Here is a 19,356-nt window from a genome sequence, read left to right on the forward strand (position 1 = left end):
ATGCGCCCGGGGAGGGTGGCCCCTTCCTCCCCGCCTGTCACTTCTCGGCTGGTGCCGCTGTGCCGGGGACCGGCACCGGGGCCGCCCTTTCCTCCCGTTCCCCTGTCTCCCGGAGGGAAGGGCCTTCCAACCTTGTCTACAAGGGTTCCGGCTGCCGCCCGGCGGCCGCCCCCGCGTCACCGTCCCCATGGAGGAGCCGCTGGCGCTGCACCCCGTGAAGCTCTATGTGTACGACCTGTCCAAGGGCATGGCCCGGCGCCTCAGCCACCTCATGCTGGGTAAGAGCACGGAGGGACCCGGGGCCGCACCGGCCGCCGCCTCCCGGGGGCTCCCGTTCCGCCACCGACCACCGCGGCCCGGCTTTGCCGCGCCGGAAAACGGGGCCGAAGTCGCCGCCTCCCGCCCCGGGGATGGCGGTCCGCGCCCGGTATCGTGCCTCTGAGGGAGCGGCCCGCCGGGAAAGGCTCCCTGAGGGCGCTCCGGGCGGCGGTGGTGTCCGGCGGGTGCAGCTCGGCTCGGGATGCGCGGGGCTTGCCCGGCGGCTCTGTGCCTGGGGACGCTGCGGGGTTTGGCTGCGGCATTCCGGACCCCGCTGTCTTCGGGACGAGCTCTGTCAGTGCGGCAGATGCAGCTGCTCTGGGTCCAGCCTGCTCTCCCGCAGCCGCCCGTTGTCGCTGCGCGGGTGTATTTCCTAACGGCACAGTACAAGTGTTCCCTGGCCCCTGCAGGGAGGCACGGCGCGGCTCCCGAGCCCGGCTGATGTGCGGCCGGAAGGCTGAGCTGAGGAAAGGCGCCTGCTGTTTACAAGGTTATGGAGCTCGAACGGCTCCATGTTGTGGTGAGGCCGGGCTGGGCTGGCGATGTGCAGCTATCCTCCCTCTCCTTCAGAGGGTTTGTAGGAGTCTGCTGGATGTGTTGTCGAGATAGTGTGCGTTTCCAACCGAACCTGAAACTTGGGATGGAAAGGAAACGGGTTTTGCTTAAAGTTTTGGAAGCATGAATTAAGAATGCAACAGGAGAGTGTTTTATACCTGTTATGAACAGATTCTGACCCGTGTCAGACCAGCAGTCTGTGTGGGATGAGACTTCTCAACAGACTCAGTGTCTGAACAGATGGCTCTGTGTAACCTTGTTTTACAGTTTGTTGGCATTCACTTTGCTCATCTGCCTTATGAGGAGATTCTTGTGATTTCCTGCAAGCTTAAAATGAAAGTCCAAAGCATGAGGTTTCATGAAGGTCAACGATAGGTTTGCAAAGTTAGGAAGAAAATAGTACAGGGATCATGTGTTTTGTGCTCTGTTAGTCATTTAGCAGCAACCACTTTGGGAGATGTGTGTTTCCTGCACTGGATAACCTCAAAACTTTTTATGTGGTCAGAATTGATTCTACTGTAGCCCATAGGGAAATAGCTTTTTGCCTATCAGGTGAAATAGCCATGTTTTATCATGTGCTAAGAGTTAAAAATCTTGAGATTACAAGGGTGCATTATTTACCTGTAATTGAGTTGAGTAGAGTATAACTACTCTTATATCAAAGTGTTGGTCCAAGCAAAGACTGTAACAGAGGTAGGTTGCCACTATAATTATCTCCATGCCAATCTCCACACAGATCAAGCAAAGGCTTTTTAGTTCCCTTTTTACCTACAAAGTCAGTCTTGGCATCTTGTAGCTTTCTGAATGTCCACCTAAAAACACATAGCACATTACTTCATTTTGATGCTTTCTAATCTATTCAGACAACTTGGAAACTTTTGTGCTTGTAATGTAGTTTGGTGGTAAATTTTGGGAATCTGAGCAGTGAAAAGGAAAGCTTAAAAACCTGAACACTGGGTAGAAGGGGAAGTGCTGCTTGCTAGTACTGCCTGGTAACTGTGTTCAGATGTGTTCATGGAATGTGGCCAACTAGGCCCGCGTGGTCACAGTGACAATGCAGACTGCAGAACATTTGAGATGGTGCATCGTGTGACATGATTGTCAGTAAAACAAATCATTCTTTCTTTTTTTTTTTCCTTCCTTCCTTCAAGTTGTGTATTCTATGCATTCACTCATCTCTGTTTCAGATGATTTTGGAAACCTCCCCAAGAGCCAAGTGATTGAGAGAATACTCCTCTTACCTCATGCATAGACCCTTTTTTCCCTGAAGAACAACAAAAAAACCTCTTCTTACTTCCCTGTATATCAAACCTCAGGTGGTCAATATTAATTCTTTCTTTAGTGATGTTCAGAAACTGTAGGTCCTCGAGGAAGGTCACAAAAATCAAAGAAGAAGGCATTTCTTAAAGGATTTACACTTGGCATCTCTACTTACAGTATTCTCTTCATCAATGCCAAGTTTGAAACAATGCTTTTGCTTTCAGTCATAATCCTGTAATGTTGCCTAAATTGAAATACATTGTTTTAGAAAGAAAAAAATAAATACCGTAATTGATTGTGCTAAAATCAATTTCTGTCAGGCTTGAAAACAGCAGCTCAGGTCCCCTTGCCAGAGGGGGATGAATCCTGTCTTGTGAGGCTGACCACTGCAAGGGCATCACTGCACTGTGTCTGCTGTTGTGCTTACGGTAGGGTCCAGAGGTACTGGGGGCTGTGTCAGCACAGCCTTCAGGGGTCAGCTCTCACTGCCAAATTTACACTGACTTGTTCAGTACCATTTCTCTCTGTTGTTGTTTAGTGAATCTGGAAGGCAGAGATGTTTAGCACAGTTCATAGCAGGCTTTAGAGTGACTTGGTCTTGTCCCTTGGACAGTCTTTGTTTTTCTTGGCCAGTTTACTCTTTCTCTACCCAGACCACTTTTCTAAGTAAGTATTCTTCTTACTTTTCTGTAAGCTTTCTGTAATTTAGTGACTATTCCTATTCTGAAGGATACATGACCAAAAATTGTAGTTCACTTGCCTTTGGTATCAGAAGCAGCACATTTAATTTTTATGTTGCTTTACATTACATCTTCTCAATAGCTACTGTTGGTCCTCTCTCCCCCACTCTCAGTCTGTGACTACATTTGTCTGTTCAAATATTTGTTATAATAATGAGAAATGTTGACCTGAATGCAGTAAGCTTTCTGTTGCCAAGACAGAAAACATAATCCACCTGATTCTGTGGAGGCTAAAGAGGAAAAGAGAATAGTTCAGCTTGCAGTGCTGATTTTGAAATAGACTTCCAAAGGCAGAGAAGTCTTTAAGGAAGATTAAAATCCTATTGCATCATAGGCTTTAAAAAAATATCTACCAGCTCCAAGTTCTCCTGTCCTGTAACTGAGGTTATTGCTTTTGTGACTCACAGAGTGAGCTGGGAGCTTGGTTAACCACAGCAGCCTTGGCTCAGTGTAGTGTAAATTAATGTTGAGTGGACTGGGAGTATGTTTTGGTTAAAATTTTTAAGTGGTGCATTCAGCTGTAGGGATTTAACAGCCCAGAGGGAATTGGAGCGAAAGGTAACTGCTGAAAGGAGGTGCCTTCTGCTTGGTTCTATTTTCCCAGGCCAGCACATTTCTCTGCTTCTCCTCCATCTGTTCTGAACAGTTTTGAATTGCTTCAGCATGATATTCTATCAGCTTTGCTCCCAGCATTTGCTGGGGATTTCATGAAAATGGCATGTGTTACCCTCCCCCAATATAGCCTACTTCTGCCTCTCTCTAGGCACCTCAAGGAGAAGGGAATTGAAGCAGGCTCCTCCCTCTCTGTTAGGTTTTCTTTTTTGCTTTGGTTGAGCACGCTGGGTAGCACATAGAAGAGAGTGCTTGCCTAATTAGAGTAATTTTCAATTCATAAAAGGCAGGAATCTTAATGGATTGTCCTACGGAAATGACAACAATATGCAAAGCAGTGCACTGCTAGGAACGCTTACGTTGGTTGACCAAATTGTATTACTTACGATTCCACAGGAGAACAGTTCACCACTTTTTTTTAGAGTCTTTTATGGTCTTCTGGATTTTGCATAGCCATTGCAGACCACAAATATACTGTTAAAGATACTGAGCTTCCTATTATGTCTTTACAGCTCAAAACAGGTGTAGATCTTGCACTGAGGGCTGGATGGCCTGAACTCCAAATGGGGTAAACTAAGGGCCCATCTGCATCTTCCTTCCTTCATGTCTCAGAACTCCTCTGCCCTTCAGTATAATAATTTGCATTAATATACAAATGCCACTTTCGTTTGATATTTAAAATGCACAGGAATAATCAACATTGTTTGGCCCTCAAGATTAATAAATTACTGTGACTATAAAAAATATTGGTGAGCATCTAATCTCCCTTGTGCTTGGCCTTCCAGACAAATCTAAGCATGGAAGTAATCCAGTTTGATTGTATTCTAAAATTATATGGGCTTGCTTCTTCTTTCAAAATACCCCTGTATCTAAACAATTACAGTCTCCTGAATTGATTTTACAAGAAACTAATCTAACTACTTCATTCTCCCTGTTCCTGTGACTAAGCTGAGGGTCCTGGAATTGTTTATGTTTTATTTTTCTCATAGGTTTCTGGCTCATGTAAACACCATTAAAATATTTGAGCTATGAATGGTATAAAGAAAATAAAACAGTAAATATAAAAGCTTGTTTACTTGCTACTTACTCCACCTTATTGAAAGAAATTGAATCTTTGAAATGCTTAAGCACACAGATTTATGCTGAACTGGCATCACCCCCCCAGGTTCTTGTGAGTATTTTCAGGAAAGAGCCACAGAAGCACATCAGCAAGGGAAAAATAAAAAAATAAATAAACAAACAAAACCATCTCCAAACAAAAACCATGGTGATCATATTTCCAAAGACTGACAGGCTATCCCTTGAAACTCTCACAAATATAATGCAGTAGCTTTTCATGTTCATGTTCATGGTCTGTGATGAAAACAAGGTACCTTGACTTGCATTAGCTTGGAATGGATGAAGATCAATTAAGCTGATTTGCTTCACATTTACTTCAGGCTGAGCTGGCACATGGGCAGTTTCTGTGGGAGGGCTGATACCTGATAGCCTGGCTGTGTGCAGTAAATGTTGTGTGATTAAATGTGTACATCTAAATTTGCAATGACCTTTTCTGTTCAACAGCCCCTGACCCTTGAAATATTTAAACTAGTTAGCATCTTGCTGTTTCCCTGTTTTACCTGGATAACAAAATCACAGAAGAGGTAAGGTTTGAAGGGACCACAGTGGGTTATCTGGTCCATCCTCCCTGCACAAGCAGGGTCATCTCAGGCACACTGCACAGGTTTGTGTCCACATGGTTCCTGAGTATCTTCGGTGAGAGAAACTCCACAACCTCTCTGGGCTACTATTCCAGGGTGTTATCACCTGTACAGTAAAGAAGTTCTCCTCATGTTCAGATGGCTCTTCCTGTGCCTCAGTTTATGCCCATTCACTCTTGTCCTATTCCTTGTCACCAATGAGAAGAGCCTGTATCCATCCTCTGGATAACCCTTCCTTCAGATACAGTAAGTGCCCAAAAGAGCATCATCCCATCAGGACATTCCTGTTCTGCATTTTGAGCATGTGCATCCTTTGGATTAGCTTTACTGTAGGTATGAGCAAAGAGTAATGCCTGCAATTTAATGCTGCGAGAGCTTTTGGAAATGACTGAAAGAATCTCTACACAGTAATAGACAGCCTCAGGTTATGAGTAAATGGTTTGGTTTTGGTGGCAGCACCAGCACACAGCTCTACCCACATTGCAGTGACCATAGGGGTTTGGAGTGTTGTGGCAAGCAGTGGAAGAACAGGAAATGTGATGATATCTGCCAGTATCCTGGATTGTGTTTGCAATCCCTTCTTACAGTCCACTCGATTGACTATGGGATGTCAGCTCTATTGCACTGTAGGACTATTTGGGGAAGTTCATGGCAACCTTGAGCTTCTGGCTTTCAAGTGGACAGGGCTGCCAGAAGCAGCTTTATTGGAAAGTGTTGCTGGAAGGCCCAGATACAACTTGTGTCTTAGCACTCACAGCAATGCTGTAGCCTTACTTGGTCATGCTGTTGGGGCTGTTGTGTGTATCAAGCCTTCAGAGACTCTGGGCAAAATATTTTGTGTGTAGTGAGCAATGTCAAGCAGAAGGCAAATATAGCTCATTAGTGCATGCTGCCCTGCCTACTCTGCCTTAGCTTATCAGGGGTGGCAGTGGTGGTGAGCTGTCACCTGTTCTGTGCAGTGACTGAGTCTGGGAGAAAGGGCAAGAAGAGTCATAGAGGAGGGTTCCCACCAGAGGCAGAACTTGAGGAGGAAGATGATTGTGTCCATGAATGTCTGTACATAACCTCTTATATGGCAGACAAGCAACACTGAGATTCTTGCTGAGCAGCAGGAAAGGGAGCTGCCCGAGTTCCTCAGAAACCGGTGGCCATTGATTTATTCCTCTGTGGCTCAGTCTGAGTTGAAATGACAGCAGCCAGCTGTGAAGCCTGGAGTACTGCAGCAGCTTAGCAAAAGTTCTCAGTCTTGGATGGCTCTGTTTGATGTGTATGTGGCCAATAATGGCAGGTTTCTTAGGCATGGGATTCCCCCAGCAGGGCTGTCACTGAAGACACTTGCACTGCCTCTCACCAGACACAGTCCATCAGTGGAAGAAAGGGATTATATTTTGTCTGCAGCAGGCTGGAGAGCTACCACAGATGCCTTATTGTCAGCAGTGCTGCAGATCTGGTGTGTGTTTTCCACAATGCCAGCTTGGTTAATGACTTTTAGGAGCCAAGGAAAAATAGTGGGTCTGCAGCTTCATTAAGATTTTCAAATCAGTGTTGGCACAAACCAGCCAAGCTGAGCAGCATCAGACAGACCTGCCTTGTGAAGATAGGCAGCTTCACTTGCCAAAAGCTGTTCTGCTACTGCCCTGGCAGTTTCTGCCTTTGGACTGCTACAAACTTCATGTGTAACAGTAGAGATTGGACTGCAGTCCAAAACAAAGTCCAATTCCTGAATTCTGCTTGGGTTTTGTACATACAGACAATTACTTTGGTGAAAAGGGACCTCTAGAAGTCCTGCTTAAGGTAGAGCCAACAAGAGCAAATTCTTTAGGGCCCTGGACAGCAGAGTTCTAAGTATCTTCAAGGATTGAAAACCCATATGCTTTCTGGACTCCTGCTCCAGAGTTTGACCACCTTCATGACAAATGTTTTCCCTGCTTCCTACTGAATTGTGAATTTCCCATTCTCCAGCTAGCACCTGTTGCCTTGCACTGTGCCTATCTGAGCAGAGCAAGGGTCCCCTTTCATCCATACCTGTTGGGTACTTGTAGACAGGAATACAGACTCTTGGCTGTCTCTTCTTGAGGATGAACACACCAGTTTTCTCAGCTCTTCTTCAGTACAGTAAGTGCTCCAGCCTGGTATGTCAGTGTCTTTTATACTCTGGTGATCCAAAAGTGGACACAGCACTCCAGATGTGGTCTCACAAGTGTCACATTGGAGGACAGAGTCACTTCCCTTGAGCTGTGGGCTGCAACCTTGCTAGAGCAGCCCATTGTGTAGCTTTTGCTGCAATGGTATTTTCAGGTAGGTGTTGTAACTGCATGAGCAGGTCCTGGCAGCACCTGTGACATTGTCAATATCTACCATAGCTCTTTCACCTGCATTCAGTATCCAGGTACAAAGTGCCAACTCTCTGGAAAGTATTTTGTTATTGTCTGCTGCAGGTGTGTGTGAAAGTAAATATACTACGATGTTCTCTTTCAATTTAGCATGCAAAGGACGGGCACAATTCCAATATGTGCTGCCTTTGAAATGGTTTGTTTCTCTGGTCTGAAGGATAAAGTTCAAGTTTCTAGTGAAAAAGTTATTTATCATGAGCAAATGTGTAATAATTTGTTAATAGATACACAGAATGCTAACTGGGCAAAGCCAAAGGGTAGAGCCAACCAGAGGCCAGTGCAGCCTGTGGTGCTGAGCCTGCAGGGCCAATGGGCTGCAGAGCTGGCAGCTCTAGAGCGTGAGAAGAAACCTCTCCTGGGGAGCATGTGGAGCAAAGGCCAAAGGATCACAAAGCACAGCAGTGGGACAAGCTAAGGGGCCAGCAGATGCTTCTGAGATACTGCAACACAGTGTTCTGGTTCTGTCTTGGCCTCTCTCTCTTGGCCTTCATCCTACTCCAAGCCCACATTTCTGTGCAATGGGTTGACAGGGAATGTGGTTGCTGCCTGGCTGTGACCCATGGGAGTGACAGATCAGTCCTCCTGCTTCAAAGCTACACGTGCTCACTTCAGCTGATGTCTCTGTTGTCACAACAGCCTTTTCCCTGCCTCTGCTCTTCCATGACCCTCACCTGAAGCAGGTACCTATTTTGCTTCAGACCTGAGTGGAAAAAAATGTGTTGGTGATTGCTTTTTCTTGTGGCCAGAGGAGTACTCAGTCTAGTGCTTGGGTTCAAGAGAATACCCAATGTTGGTATGCACAAAGTTTTTCTGTTCCGAATCTGTTCCGAGGTTCTGCACTTTGTTCAGGAAAAGAAATTATAACACATCTCCCCCAGCATGCACCGGCTCCCTACAAGCTCCCAAAGGGAGGGTACCAGGGACCAAGCCTTTTGGTTATGATAGATAAAATAATTGAGCCTAGAGCAGTAAAAGCTGGTGACCTTTTGAGGTGTAATGGGTTTAATCTTGAGATCCTACCATGAACAACAGAGAGGTTTAGGTCTCCTGCTTCTAGGGAACTGGAAACACATTTTAAAAGGGACCTTTTCTCTGAGACCCAATTATATTATCAGTGTGGTGGTGCCTGAAGCAAGTCTTTGTTGCTTTGTTCTGGAAAACACACAGCTTTATAACTTGTGTAAATTTCAATGCTGTACTTCTCTACCTCAGTTCCCACTTAAACTAATTTTTAAGGGCAGGGGTTGGGAGGGAAAAGAGGAAATCATGTATTACATTATAGAGGCTACCACCACTGCTCATATGTTTAAGTCAGACCTCTCATCAGCTACTGAAAAAGAGAACTGAATACACTCTGCTGGCCAGCTGCCTGCAGTTATGAAATCTGTTAAATTCAACTCTTCTGCTCCTGATTGAAGACTCTAATTTTAGAAAAATGTTTTCTTGATCTGTAGAAAAACACCTAAGGAAGGTAAGCATCAGAAGGATAGCATTACTACCTCTGCCTGTCAGGAGGGATTAAGTACAGAGGGTGTGGGGATTAAGTAGTTAATTTGAAATTTTAAAAGCAGCTCTGGATTAAATCTTTTGTGTTGCTCTCATGGTGAAATAATAAGCATGGTTCCTAAGTGATTGATGGAAAGTAGGCTGCAATCTGGAAAATACATTGCTAATAACTCTTCTTTTCTCTGCATACAGGGAAACAGCTGGATGGCATCTGGTAAGTGACTAGATTTAAATTGCATAATGTGGGTAAAATACTGGTGTAGGAAGTATTTTCAATATGCAGTTATATATGCTTCAGAGCTTCAGAACATTTTGTGGTGGAAGAGAGAGCAAGGCACTTTTTGTTGCTGAATAGAGATTGGCAGTAGGATTATGTACAGTCAGGTGCTAGTTAAACCACTGTTCAAAGCTCAGTGGACCCCATGGAATAGGGTGTTGTTAGTAGCTGTTGTGTTTTTGTGCACCTCTGTACTTTTTCAAGGGTAAGATGGTATCCTTTTCCCAAGCACTTTGTCTTATAATTCCAGGCATGACTAAACATGATAGGAAAAGAGTAGGTGGGAAGAAGGTATTACAGAATCAAGTCTTCTGCCATATAAGAGCAGTATCTACATTCAGTCACAAAAATCCCCTTAATTTCCTATAATTCATATCAAGAATTTTGATATCACACAAAGAGGGTTTGTTTGGTTTCATTTTAGAGGCAAGAAAACCCCTAAACCCTTGTCCATCCATTTTCCTCTCCTCTGATCTGTCTCCAGTGGCTGTGTGACCATTTTCTCAGGCAGTGAGAAGTCTCTCTCAGGGTGGTAGCAGGTCTACTTGTGTCTCTGAGGGCTGACCTCACCCTCAGCCCGTTAGCTGAGAGGGGCTCATGCCTGGGCTCTTAGCTAAACCTGTTCTTTCCTAACTGCTTGCAGGATTACAGTAGGCTTGATAATCATTGCTTCCATATCCATTCATGTCCCAGCAGATCCTATTCCCACTCACAGAAACACATTGACCTTTTCTTTCAGTTATTCCCTTCATTATGTCCTTCAGCTCATCAATTTATCAGTGATTTATCTGCTAGGCTATTTACTTTTTTCCTTGATTACAACTTTTTTGTTTTGTTTTGTTTTCTATGGCAGGCACACCTCCATAATAGTCCATAAGGATGAATTCTTCTATGGCAGTGGAGGGATCTCCAGCTGTGCACCTGTAAGTTAAACTTAATTTTCTGATATTTTTTTGTAAAGTTACCTGATCAGAATTGCTTGTGTTACTGCCTTTTAGAAAAGCAGCAAAAGACTTCTAAATTTAGACAGATGCTGAAGCCAGCTGCTTGTCATGGTTTCCCAGGGAACTGAGGGTGAGGGCAGCATGGACAGTGGGTTTAAGCCCAACTCAGTTCAGGCTGGGGGTTGCTTCTTCTGGTAGAGCCTATCTATGCAGAACACCTTTTGCAACTGCTTTGCCAGAGTGACACCTTGTCCAATTCTGTATCATTAAGTGTTACATGCAGACTTTTTTAAGAGTGAAAAAAAGCCCCAAACCACAATGTTTTCTCAGACCTTTCTGTTCTTAGAGAGGTAAAATGGTTGGGCTGTGCTTCTAAAGGAGAGTTTTGCCATAGCTTAGAGCTTTCAGCCCAAAGAGCCAAATATACCAGCTGAAATGGAAGTTTCATGTTCCTTCTCATTCTCTTGAGTGCAGAACAAGGGAGGCCAACAGGGCTTTTTGCTTGATAAACATCCCAAAAGCTCCTCCTTGGGATGTTGATAAACATCCCAAAAGCTCCTTCTTTTGTGCCTGCATGAACCATAACAGATTTATTCAGTAGACTGCTCCAAGAGAATTCAGCCTGATCATTTGATCAGTATCTTCTGGCTGTTCATTTTTACAGGGAGGGACACTTCTTGGCCCTCCAGACACAGTTGTTGATCTGGGGAACACTGAAGTCACTGAAGAAATTTTCCTGGAATACCTTTCCTCTTTGGGGGAATCTGCATTCCGGTAAGTAACAGCCTGTACTGGAAAACCTGTGTACCAAAAAAGTGCAGAATGGAGGAAGGTGTTATGAAACCAGTCCAGCTCCCAGAGCTTCTGTCTGCTTACTCTCTCATGTGGTACTCTTCACATATGGACTGGACTGATGCACCAATACACACAAGGAGCTACCTTCTAGGCTGGGAAAGCATTCTTATGGGAAGTCTTTAACACTGTTTTTTGTAAAATCCAATAATGCCTAAAATGTTTTTGAGAGAATCACCAGAGAAAATGAAATCTCTCAGTAAATAGCAGTTTGCCCTGTGAGTCATAGGTAGTCACTGTAGTGAAGCTGCCAATTTTCACATGAGTAGAAGCAAGGTCTTGACTGGTAAAGGGTCTGCACTGCTTCTCACAAGAGTAGGAAACCACAACATTTAGTGTTCTAGCTGTCTTTCAGAGTCAATATTGCTGTGATTTCTCGTTACTGCTACTGTGGTTTTAATTGAAGAAACCTGACCTCACCTGTTCTCCCAAAAATGATTGCATTAAAGTAAGGGATATGGAGAGATGTCATTTTCCACCCTGATTCAATTGAATTTGAGGGTGAATTGATGTCTGTATTTTACCTATTTGCCTTAGAATTCTTTGGGGTGGGGGGAGGAAGTGCTCATGTAAGATTCTTCATTAAGGGTGTAAGTTTTTTTCTGCTTGTATGATTTATTGCTGAATCTGTGGGGTTTTTTGTTTCAATTTCTTTTCTGTGGCACAGAGGAGAGTCTTATAACCTCTTTGAACATAACTGCAACACCTTCAGTAATGAAGTGGCACAGTTTCTGACAGGAAAAAAAATCCCTTCCTATATCACTGACCTTCCATCTGAAGTTCTCTCCACGTGAGTATGGATACCCCTCCTCTCTGTAGCTGCCTCATGCTAATGCTTAAACATTTGACAGAGCCAGCAGTACCAGTTCCTGATGGATCTGTCTGAGAACCAGCATGAGATTAAGGAGAGGATGCTATTTTCTTTACATCAACACTTGCAACACTCTATGACAAGTGCTAACTGGCACTGGTGTCCCAAAAAAAGGAGGAGAAGGATGTTCTTCTGCCTTTAACTTAAACTAGCTGTTTTGTGATGGTCTCTTATATAGAGAAAGTTTCAGATGACTGTGTAAGGGGTTCTTTCCCTCTTAGACAACCAGTATCTGTTAAAAGTCATTTCTCTGAGCATCATAATTGCAGAGGTGTCACTTTGCTTGTGAAGAGGCAGGGGAGATACAATTTTAAAATTAATGCTGGAGTTTTAAAGCCAGGATCGGGTGGAAAAAGAGGATATGGAAAAAAAAAAGAAATTAAGAATTTCCTGCTTGATAATTCAGATATTGTTTATGTTTTGTTTTTTTTTAACTCTCAGCTAGTGAGGATCCCAGCAGGAGGATGTGAGCTCCATCATTTATGTCTTACTTCCTGTAACAGTGGTGTAGCACATTATTTGTGAGATGTGGGTCTTCTACCCTGGACTCTTAGAACTTCAGATCTCTCAAAATCAAATAATGTCTGTAACAGAGGGAGTCTTACTGAAAGACAAGCCAGGTGCTACAGATTGCAACAGAAATTATTCTGGGAGTGTTGAACCACTGTCTTTTAAGTAAGCTAGAGGCTATTCTTTTGGCAGGCCTCAATATTGATGTACTTAATAGAACACTGCCATTGCATAACAAGGATTTTGTTTGCACACTTAAGTAGAATGAATTGCTGAGAGCTGGTTTCAGACAGTGTTACATTAGCAGTCTAGGCATGTTAGGACTCAGAACTACCTTATCTGATGATTATATGATATAAAATAATGTTTAAGTTTCTTAGTTATTGAACAGTAAACCAATAGGTTAAATTAGTGTCTTCTAGTTTGTAGTGGAACTCTTTTCTTCAAATTTGCTTCTAGAATGTTGGTTTGATTGCACTCTAGGAAGTGAGTGCACTTCAGTGGTAAATGGGAGTTCTTGACCAAGTAAACTCTTTGAGATGTTTATTTCTTTACCTTCCTAGACCTTTTGGACAAGCTCTAAGGCCCCTCCTGGACTCCATCCAGATCCAGCCACCCGGAGGCAATACCTTCAGCAGACATAATGGACAGAGCTAACAGGAGTGACCCAGTGTGCCCAGCCTCACCAGGCCTCTTCCTTTTTAAACAAGAATCTACCAGATTTCTATTTTATAATTTCTCATGAGAATTAACTCTAAAGAAGTTATAAGACAAGTTTTAAAATTTCCTGGGGAGAGAATTTATCAGGGTGCATGTAAGACAATGCTACCAAAAACATTGCCATAATTTCTAATAGTATTATATTAATTTATAAAGGCTTTCTTGTCCAAGTAGGCTGACACTTTCCATGTAACTCCTGTGCTGGTAAGTTGAAATTCATTCCATGAGCATTCAATGGCCCATTACACAACTTGAAGTAAGTAAGGGGATGTCCTGGCCATCCCTTGCATCTCTGTCATGTGACCGCCTCAGTTATGAGGGTATTTGCTGGAAGTCTAGCAAAAAAAGCAGAGCAAGTATTGGTAGCCTAGGAAGTGAAGGTGTCCCAGGATTAGTCTTCATATTTCACTGACATTTGCTCAAAGGAAGAGCTGATATGATTAGAATATCTGCAGTGGTACAGGTGTATGGGAAAGGTGATGAAGCTGAACCATGTGTCAGTGTCACAGTCAGAAGTGAAATTCAGTGGGACTTGCTGTGGTAGAAGGGAACCTGGAGCTGAAGGTTACCAAGAGCCTTGTCATTCCAGATCCAAGAGTTATGGGAAAGAACCAGCTGAAAGAAGAGAATCTCATGAGCAGAAGTGGTAGAGACAAATTTCAGGTGAAAGTAAAATGAAAAGTTTCCTTTTCTCACACATAAGCTTATCAGCAGATAGACAGAACCTTGTTAATGCATAAGAACTGTTTTCTTGGGTTTTTTTTTCCTTGCAAAGCCAGAGTTACAGTACAGCAAGGCAGGAGTAGCATGGCAACTGCATGATCATACCAGTTGGACCAATTCTGCCTTCAGTATCCAATTGCAGACACAGTAGGAGTTCCAACAAAGTGCTGCCCTTTCCAAAGCAGTCAAGCACATCAGGGCTCTCCTTAAGAGAAATAAGTGCTAGGTCTCCCCAAATGTAAAGAAAATGAGGAAGAGTAAAATTAAGCTTTTCTGTGGAACAACTGAGTTTCTTGGGATACATGCAGAAGCAGTCCTGTACTTAGATTAACCTTTGATTATAGCAATACTACATCTTCTAGTTTAAGATTTTTAGAGCTTTGCATTTACTTGCAGTGAGTGGGAAAGAACAGGGGAATGAAAAAATAGGCACAATGTTTTCTTTTCGTGCATATATATATACACTACTTTCCTGAACAACTTTGTAGCAGTTACATTTAGGAAGGAATATAAGAAAGACATCAGACAAACCCCAGACACTGCTGATGCTCTGTAAATGGGGATTGCACATCCCAGATGCTGCCAAAAAAGCATCTATGCAAATGTACAGCCCTTTGTCCAGTGCTTTGTTGTGTAAAGTATTGCTGCAAGTTCAGTCCTGCACTGATCTCAAACTTCCTGCACTGGAAACTTCTTATATACCTAAAGGAGATGTCTTTCCTGTGCTGGGTTCTTTCTCCTGGAATAATGCAGATTGATGAATTTCTCACACTGTTATTCTATGTGGACGATAACAGTTTGTATTTTTGAGGGGTTGGAATAGAGGAAAACTTCAATTTTGTCACTGTCAAATACTCTGTTGTCCTGCACCTTGTGGAGCTGGTGCAGAGATGGGAATAGGGTATTGTCAGGCCATTCTGCTGTTTGATGTTCACCTGCTCTCAGTGCACAGCAGTGGCCCCTGCAGCCCAGATGCTTCTTTTCCTTGTCATTCTCACCTTGTGCCATCAACTTCTCCTTAAGCATTTCATTTGACAGACTGGACTCAGAAGTAACTGTAGCAGTTACTACAGATGGCTTTATACAAAAGCTTTCAATCTTTCCCCCTCCAAATGTCCTGTTTGCAGAAAACATTCTATGAAAGTCAGTTATGAATGCCTTTTGATGCTCCTAGAGGAAGGATTGGTGTTTGGTTTTACTACACCATAGCTTAGTTCTCCTGTCCAGTATATATATTATCTCCAGTCTTTTCCCATATGTGTTTGTGAAGAGTAACCAGCCTTTCATCTTAATACACACATGACTGTGCCACAAAATGCTGTAGATCATGTTAGAGATCTTGGAGCTTCCTCAGTTGGGCAGGTACACTCAAGCTGTGCCCAACATCCTGCTGTGCTCGTTTGGTACCTGCAAGCAGCACAGCTGTGCTTGCTTGCACAGCTGCCTGTGCTGGAAGCACTGGTGCCATGGTTTCTGCCCCACACACTCACACAATGAGGATATGCCCTGTATGTTCACCACTCTGGATGTCCTGAGCCTAGTTTCTGCTGGGCTGCCTACTTCAGGACTTTTTGCATCCTCTCGGGGCAGGAAAGAAAAGGAAGACATTCACTCTGTGCATTTTGCAATTGCCTTTTCCCCTCCTGAGCAGAGCCCCTTTGCAGAGATGATGCTCGTTCTTTAAGTTCACTGGGTAAAATTTCACTCAGCCATATATTGTTTGCAATAGTCAGAGCTCCTGGGCTCAGGACCTATCTTGGGTTTTGTGACAAAAGAACTGTAAGAGGGAATCCTCTTTGCTTGCTCTTACTGTGTAATGAGACCCCACCTGTTTTCTCCAAAGATGGTTATGTGTAAATTGCAGGACTGTGCCCTCAGTGTTCCACCCAGCTGAAAACAAACTAGACTGAGAAGTGTATGTAAATGTATATAGGTGATGAACTTCAGCCAGCTGTTGGACAAAGGGGCAGGGGAACTGAAATCATGAAAGGGAACAGAATCCTTTTGCCCACACTTACTATTCTGTCTTGTATTGCTGAGGTTCCCCCGTGTCATTTAAAAATGTTAATAATGTCTTTAGGCAGAAAGTGATGTTTTGATTTACTTGTGGGTTTTTTTCTATTACAATAAAAATAAATACAACACATTTTTCTGGTTGAATGCATATGCCCAACAGCTGCCCAGCCAATGCAGCTGCCCAGAAGTCATTATCTTCATTCTGGTCCCATCTGGGAAGTCCAGCTTGAGAAATTGTCCAAGCAGCTTGTGCCAGGTGCTGCTACTGGAAGTAGTGGTGGCAACTGCCCTTTGCTCAAACTGGCCAAAGGCAATACTCTTATTTAAGTCTGGGAAATTTTTTTTACTGTAAGTACTGCAGTATTTAAAACCATACTCCTGCAGCTTGACACAGCTTGGATGAGGTGAATGAAGATGTTCTGTCAGCACAGGTTTTGTTCAGACCTTGGTCATCTAAGTGTGCATGTATGAAATGTCTAATGTCTGCTGCTGAAGAAGAGGCCAAACAGAGTTTTAAAATGGAAAAAAGTGTTTTCCTGATTGCCTTGATGCTACTTTCAAAAGGGGGAAAAAAAAGGAAAAAAGCAGTAGAGTAAGAAGTTGACTTCCATGACTGGGTTCCTCTGGAGCTCCAGAGGGGATATTGGGGAGGATTATGTAGCACTGCCTAAAATATCTGGCTCTGGGGAAGAAATTCATTCTGCTTGGTTCAGCCTTCTGCATGCTTATTGATGGCATCCAAATGATGAACCACAGAGTTTCCTGTTTGTGTAACAGCCTATATCAGCACAGTACAGAAGAGGTCTTGTAACAGAAGGGGATTGTAACAGAGATGTGTGATTGTGAATATTTTGGCTGTGTCCTTCAGATGCAGTACTGGTTTGCTACCAAGTACTAATACTGGCCCCACAGAAAATACCTGGAAGCAGGTATTTAAATTTTTTTTGACTTTTTAAAAGTTTAATTTTAAAACTAAAAGGAAAACTTTGACCTTAATGGCAGCTCTAGACAGAGTGTAAGCCAGTGCTCACAGTTGTTTGCCTTCTAAACTTCAAACAAAATTTCCTGGCCTTTCCTGCTGGTAACAGAGATTTTATTCCTGACAACAGCTGCTGCCTATCCGAGCGGCAACCAAGCGAATGTACCAGGAGTGGTTGGAATGTGGAGTATTAAATAACCAGAACAGCCATGGTGGCTCTGTTGTCAGAGCTAACCCAGCTGAGGGAACAGCCCCAGCTGTGGACAGCTGTGCACTTCAGCACAAGGCACCTTTATGCTCCCAGGGAAACCAAGCTGTCCCAGGTCCTCACCAGCTGACACCGAATGGCTACCAAGGTGCTTCCTGGAGAGGCATTTTGACATGAAGAGACTCCCTAAAGCAGCAGTTCAAGCTGAGAAAGCACAGCAGGTAATGCAGGTTTCAGGAAGTTCCCCTGGGTAGCATAAACCCAACAGTACTGCAGGAGTGTGAAAATGTGAATGCTGACCTGTATTTTAGCAGACCTCCCAATTCTGGAAAGTGCCCCGAGGTGGCACTGCTGCCTTGCAGCACAGGGATGCACTTGAGCCTGGGGAGAACAGCTCCTGCTTTTGGAATGCCCACAGTAGTGTCAGTGCAAGAGGCACGAGACGAGTCTCCCAGACAAGCTGCAGGTAGGAGCAGCTAGGAAACAAGACCATGGAGAAGCTTGGGCTACAGCAGAACCCAGTGCTGCTACAAAGCTAATTCCACACTGCTTCCACCCAGACATCCTTTAGGAAAAATAAAGGTTTGCATTCCTGAAACCCTGGGAGTTCACAGTGTGTCTGACCCCACAGCCGTCCTTTGAGAGCCCTGGGTGTTAGCTCACAGTTCTGCTGCATGGAGGAACAGTTCCTTGGCTTCTGGCACTCAAGCACCCAAATCCAGGAAGGCATCTCTGCTCACCCATCAGCATGCCATGGTAGGCACACTTGGATGTATTCATATTCTGGAGTAAGTGTCCACACATTAACTGATGATAAATGTGTAACCACACCTCAACAAGTCCTATAAACGAGCATAACCCTAAACTCAACTCAAAACTCTGCACCCAAGTGCATACAAAGTAGCTGGGTGCTAAGAAACCGTTTTGGGAGCTTCCCTGCATCTGAGAAAAGAGTTTCCAGAGGTGGGAGCCCATAACCAGGGTCTGATCCAGAAGGCCACAGATTCTGCAGAAATATCAGTGTTGGAGTGAGTGACACATGCAATACCTATCCAACACTTCCTGACTCGCTGTGTTGCAGAGCCAGCTCACAGAAGCAGAATGGAAACAGCTTTGAGGACTGGTGGACTCAACAAATGTCTCCCCCAGAAAGTAGCTGAAGGTATTTTGGTAAACCTCGTCCGAGGCAGTGGCATACAGGTGAATTATTAACATTGTTCTGTACATATCCCTGCCACTGAGTGGGAGCAGTAAAATCATAAACCACAAACAAGAAGAAAACAGAATCCATGAAGCCACCTGAATGCTTCCTTGTAAGAGGAATCTGGTGAAGAACTGGGAAAAGGGGTTGCGTGATATCCTGGAGCAAATTATACTGAGGCAAAAAACAATCAGACGGTAAAAGAAGAATAAATCTCTCCCCAGTTCCAACATAGCTCAGCACACTGAGCACTGTTGGGGGAGAGAATGCAAGCTAATTTTTGAGCAGAAAGCATTGGATGTTCCACATAGGCTGGTTTTGATTTTGGAAAATAATTCAGGAATTATTATAAGATACCGGGAGGTAGGGGGGAGGAGGAGGGGTATGGGGCCGGCTGTCAGCATCAAGCCAGCATAATACAGCGCCGTATGAATGTGGTCTGACCAGATGGTCTAATTAAATCCTAAATGACTCGTGGGGTAAATGGTAGGCGGGTCAAAGCAAAAGCTACTGGCTTTGTGCAGAGGGTATTTTCGCTTCCCCAGTGAAAATATTAACAGCATCCATTGGAAAAGCAAGGTGAGGCACTGACTAGGAAAGTGTGTGCTGCTCCTGTCCCCTTCAGTAGGACACAGGAACCCTCAGAGGAGCTGAACTTACCAGGCAGCACAATCCAGGCCCAAAGCTCTCAGTTCCGGGGGGCACTGCAGCAATAACAGCAAATGTGAAGAGACGCGCCACACACCATCGTCCCCCAAGCTCCAGGCTCGAAAATGATTTCAGGAAAGAGCCGAAGCGGGGGAGCCGTTCAAGACCCGCACCTTAGTGCATCCCTGTGAGGGCCGTGGAGGCGCGGAGGAGCAGCCGTGGGGTGCCGGGCAGGGCGGCACGTCCCGCCCGTGCGGCCCCAGAGGGCGGGCGGCCGCCATCAGCTCCCGCGGTCCCGCCCCCCGCCCGCAGACCCGGCCGGG

At 44.4% G+C, this 19,356-nt stretch overlaps 1 protein-coding gene across 1 annotated transcript; it reads left to right on the forward strand.

Moving 5' to 3' along the window:
• On the forward strand, positions 1–16,127 carry DESI1 (desumoylating isopeptidase 1). The gene is given in 7 exon segments (XM_059471648.1): positions 1–104; positions 106–278; positions 9,277–9,298; positions 10,215–10,284; positions 10,970–11,079; positions 11,825–11,947; positions 13,102–16,127. Coding segments are annotated over 7 exon segments (696 nt in total). The 3' UTR covers positions 13,196–16,127.
• Positions 16,128–19,356: the final 3,229 nt, after the last annotated feature.

Source organism: Ammospiza nelsoni, chromosome 5 (genome assembly GCF_027579445.1).
Source record: "Ammospiza nelsoni isolate bAmmNel1 chromosome 5, bAmmNel1.pri, whole genome shotgun sequence".
Lineage (NCBI taxonomy): Eukaryota > Metazoa > Chordata > Aves > Passeriformes > Passerellidae > Ammospiza > Ammospiza nelsoni.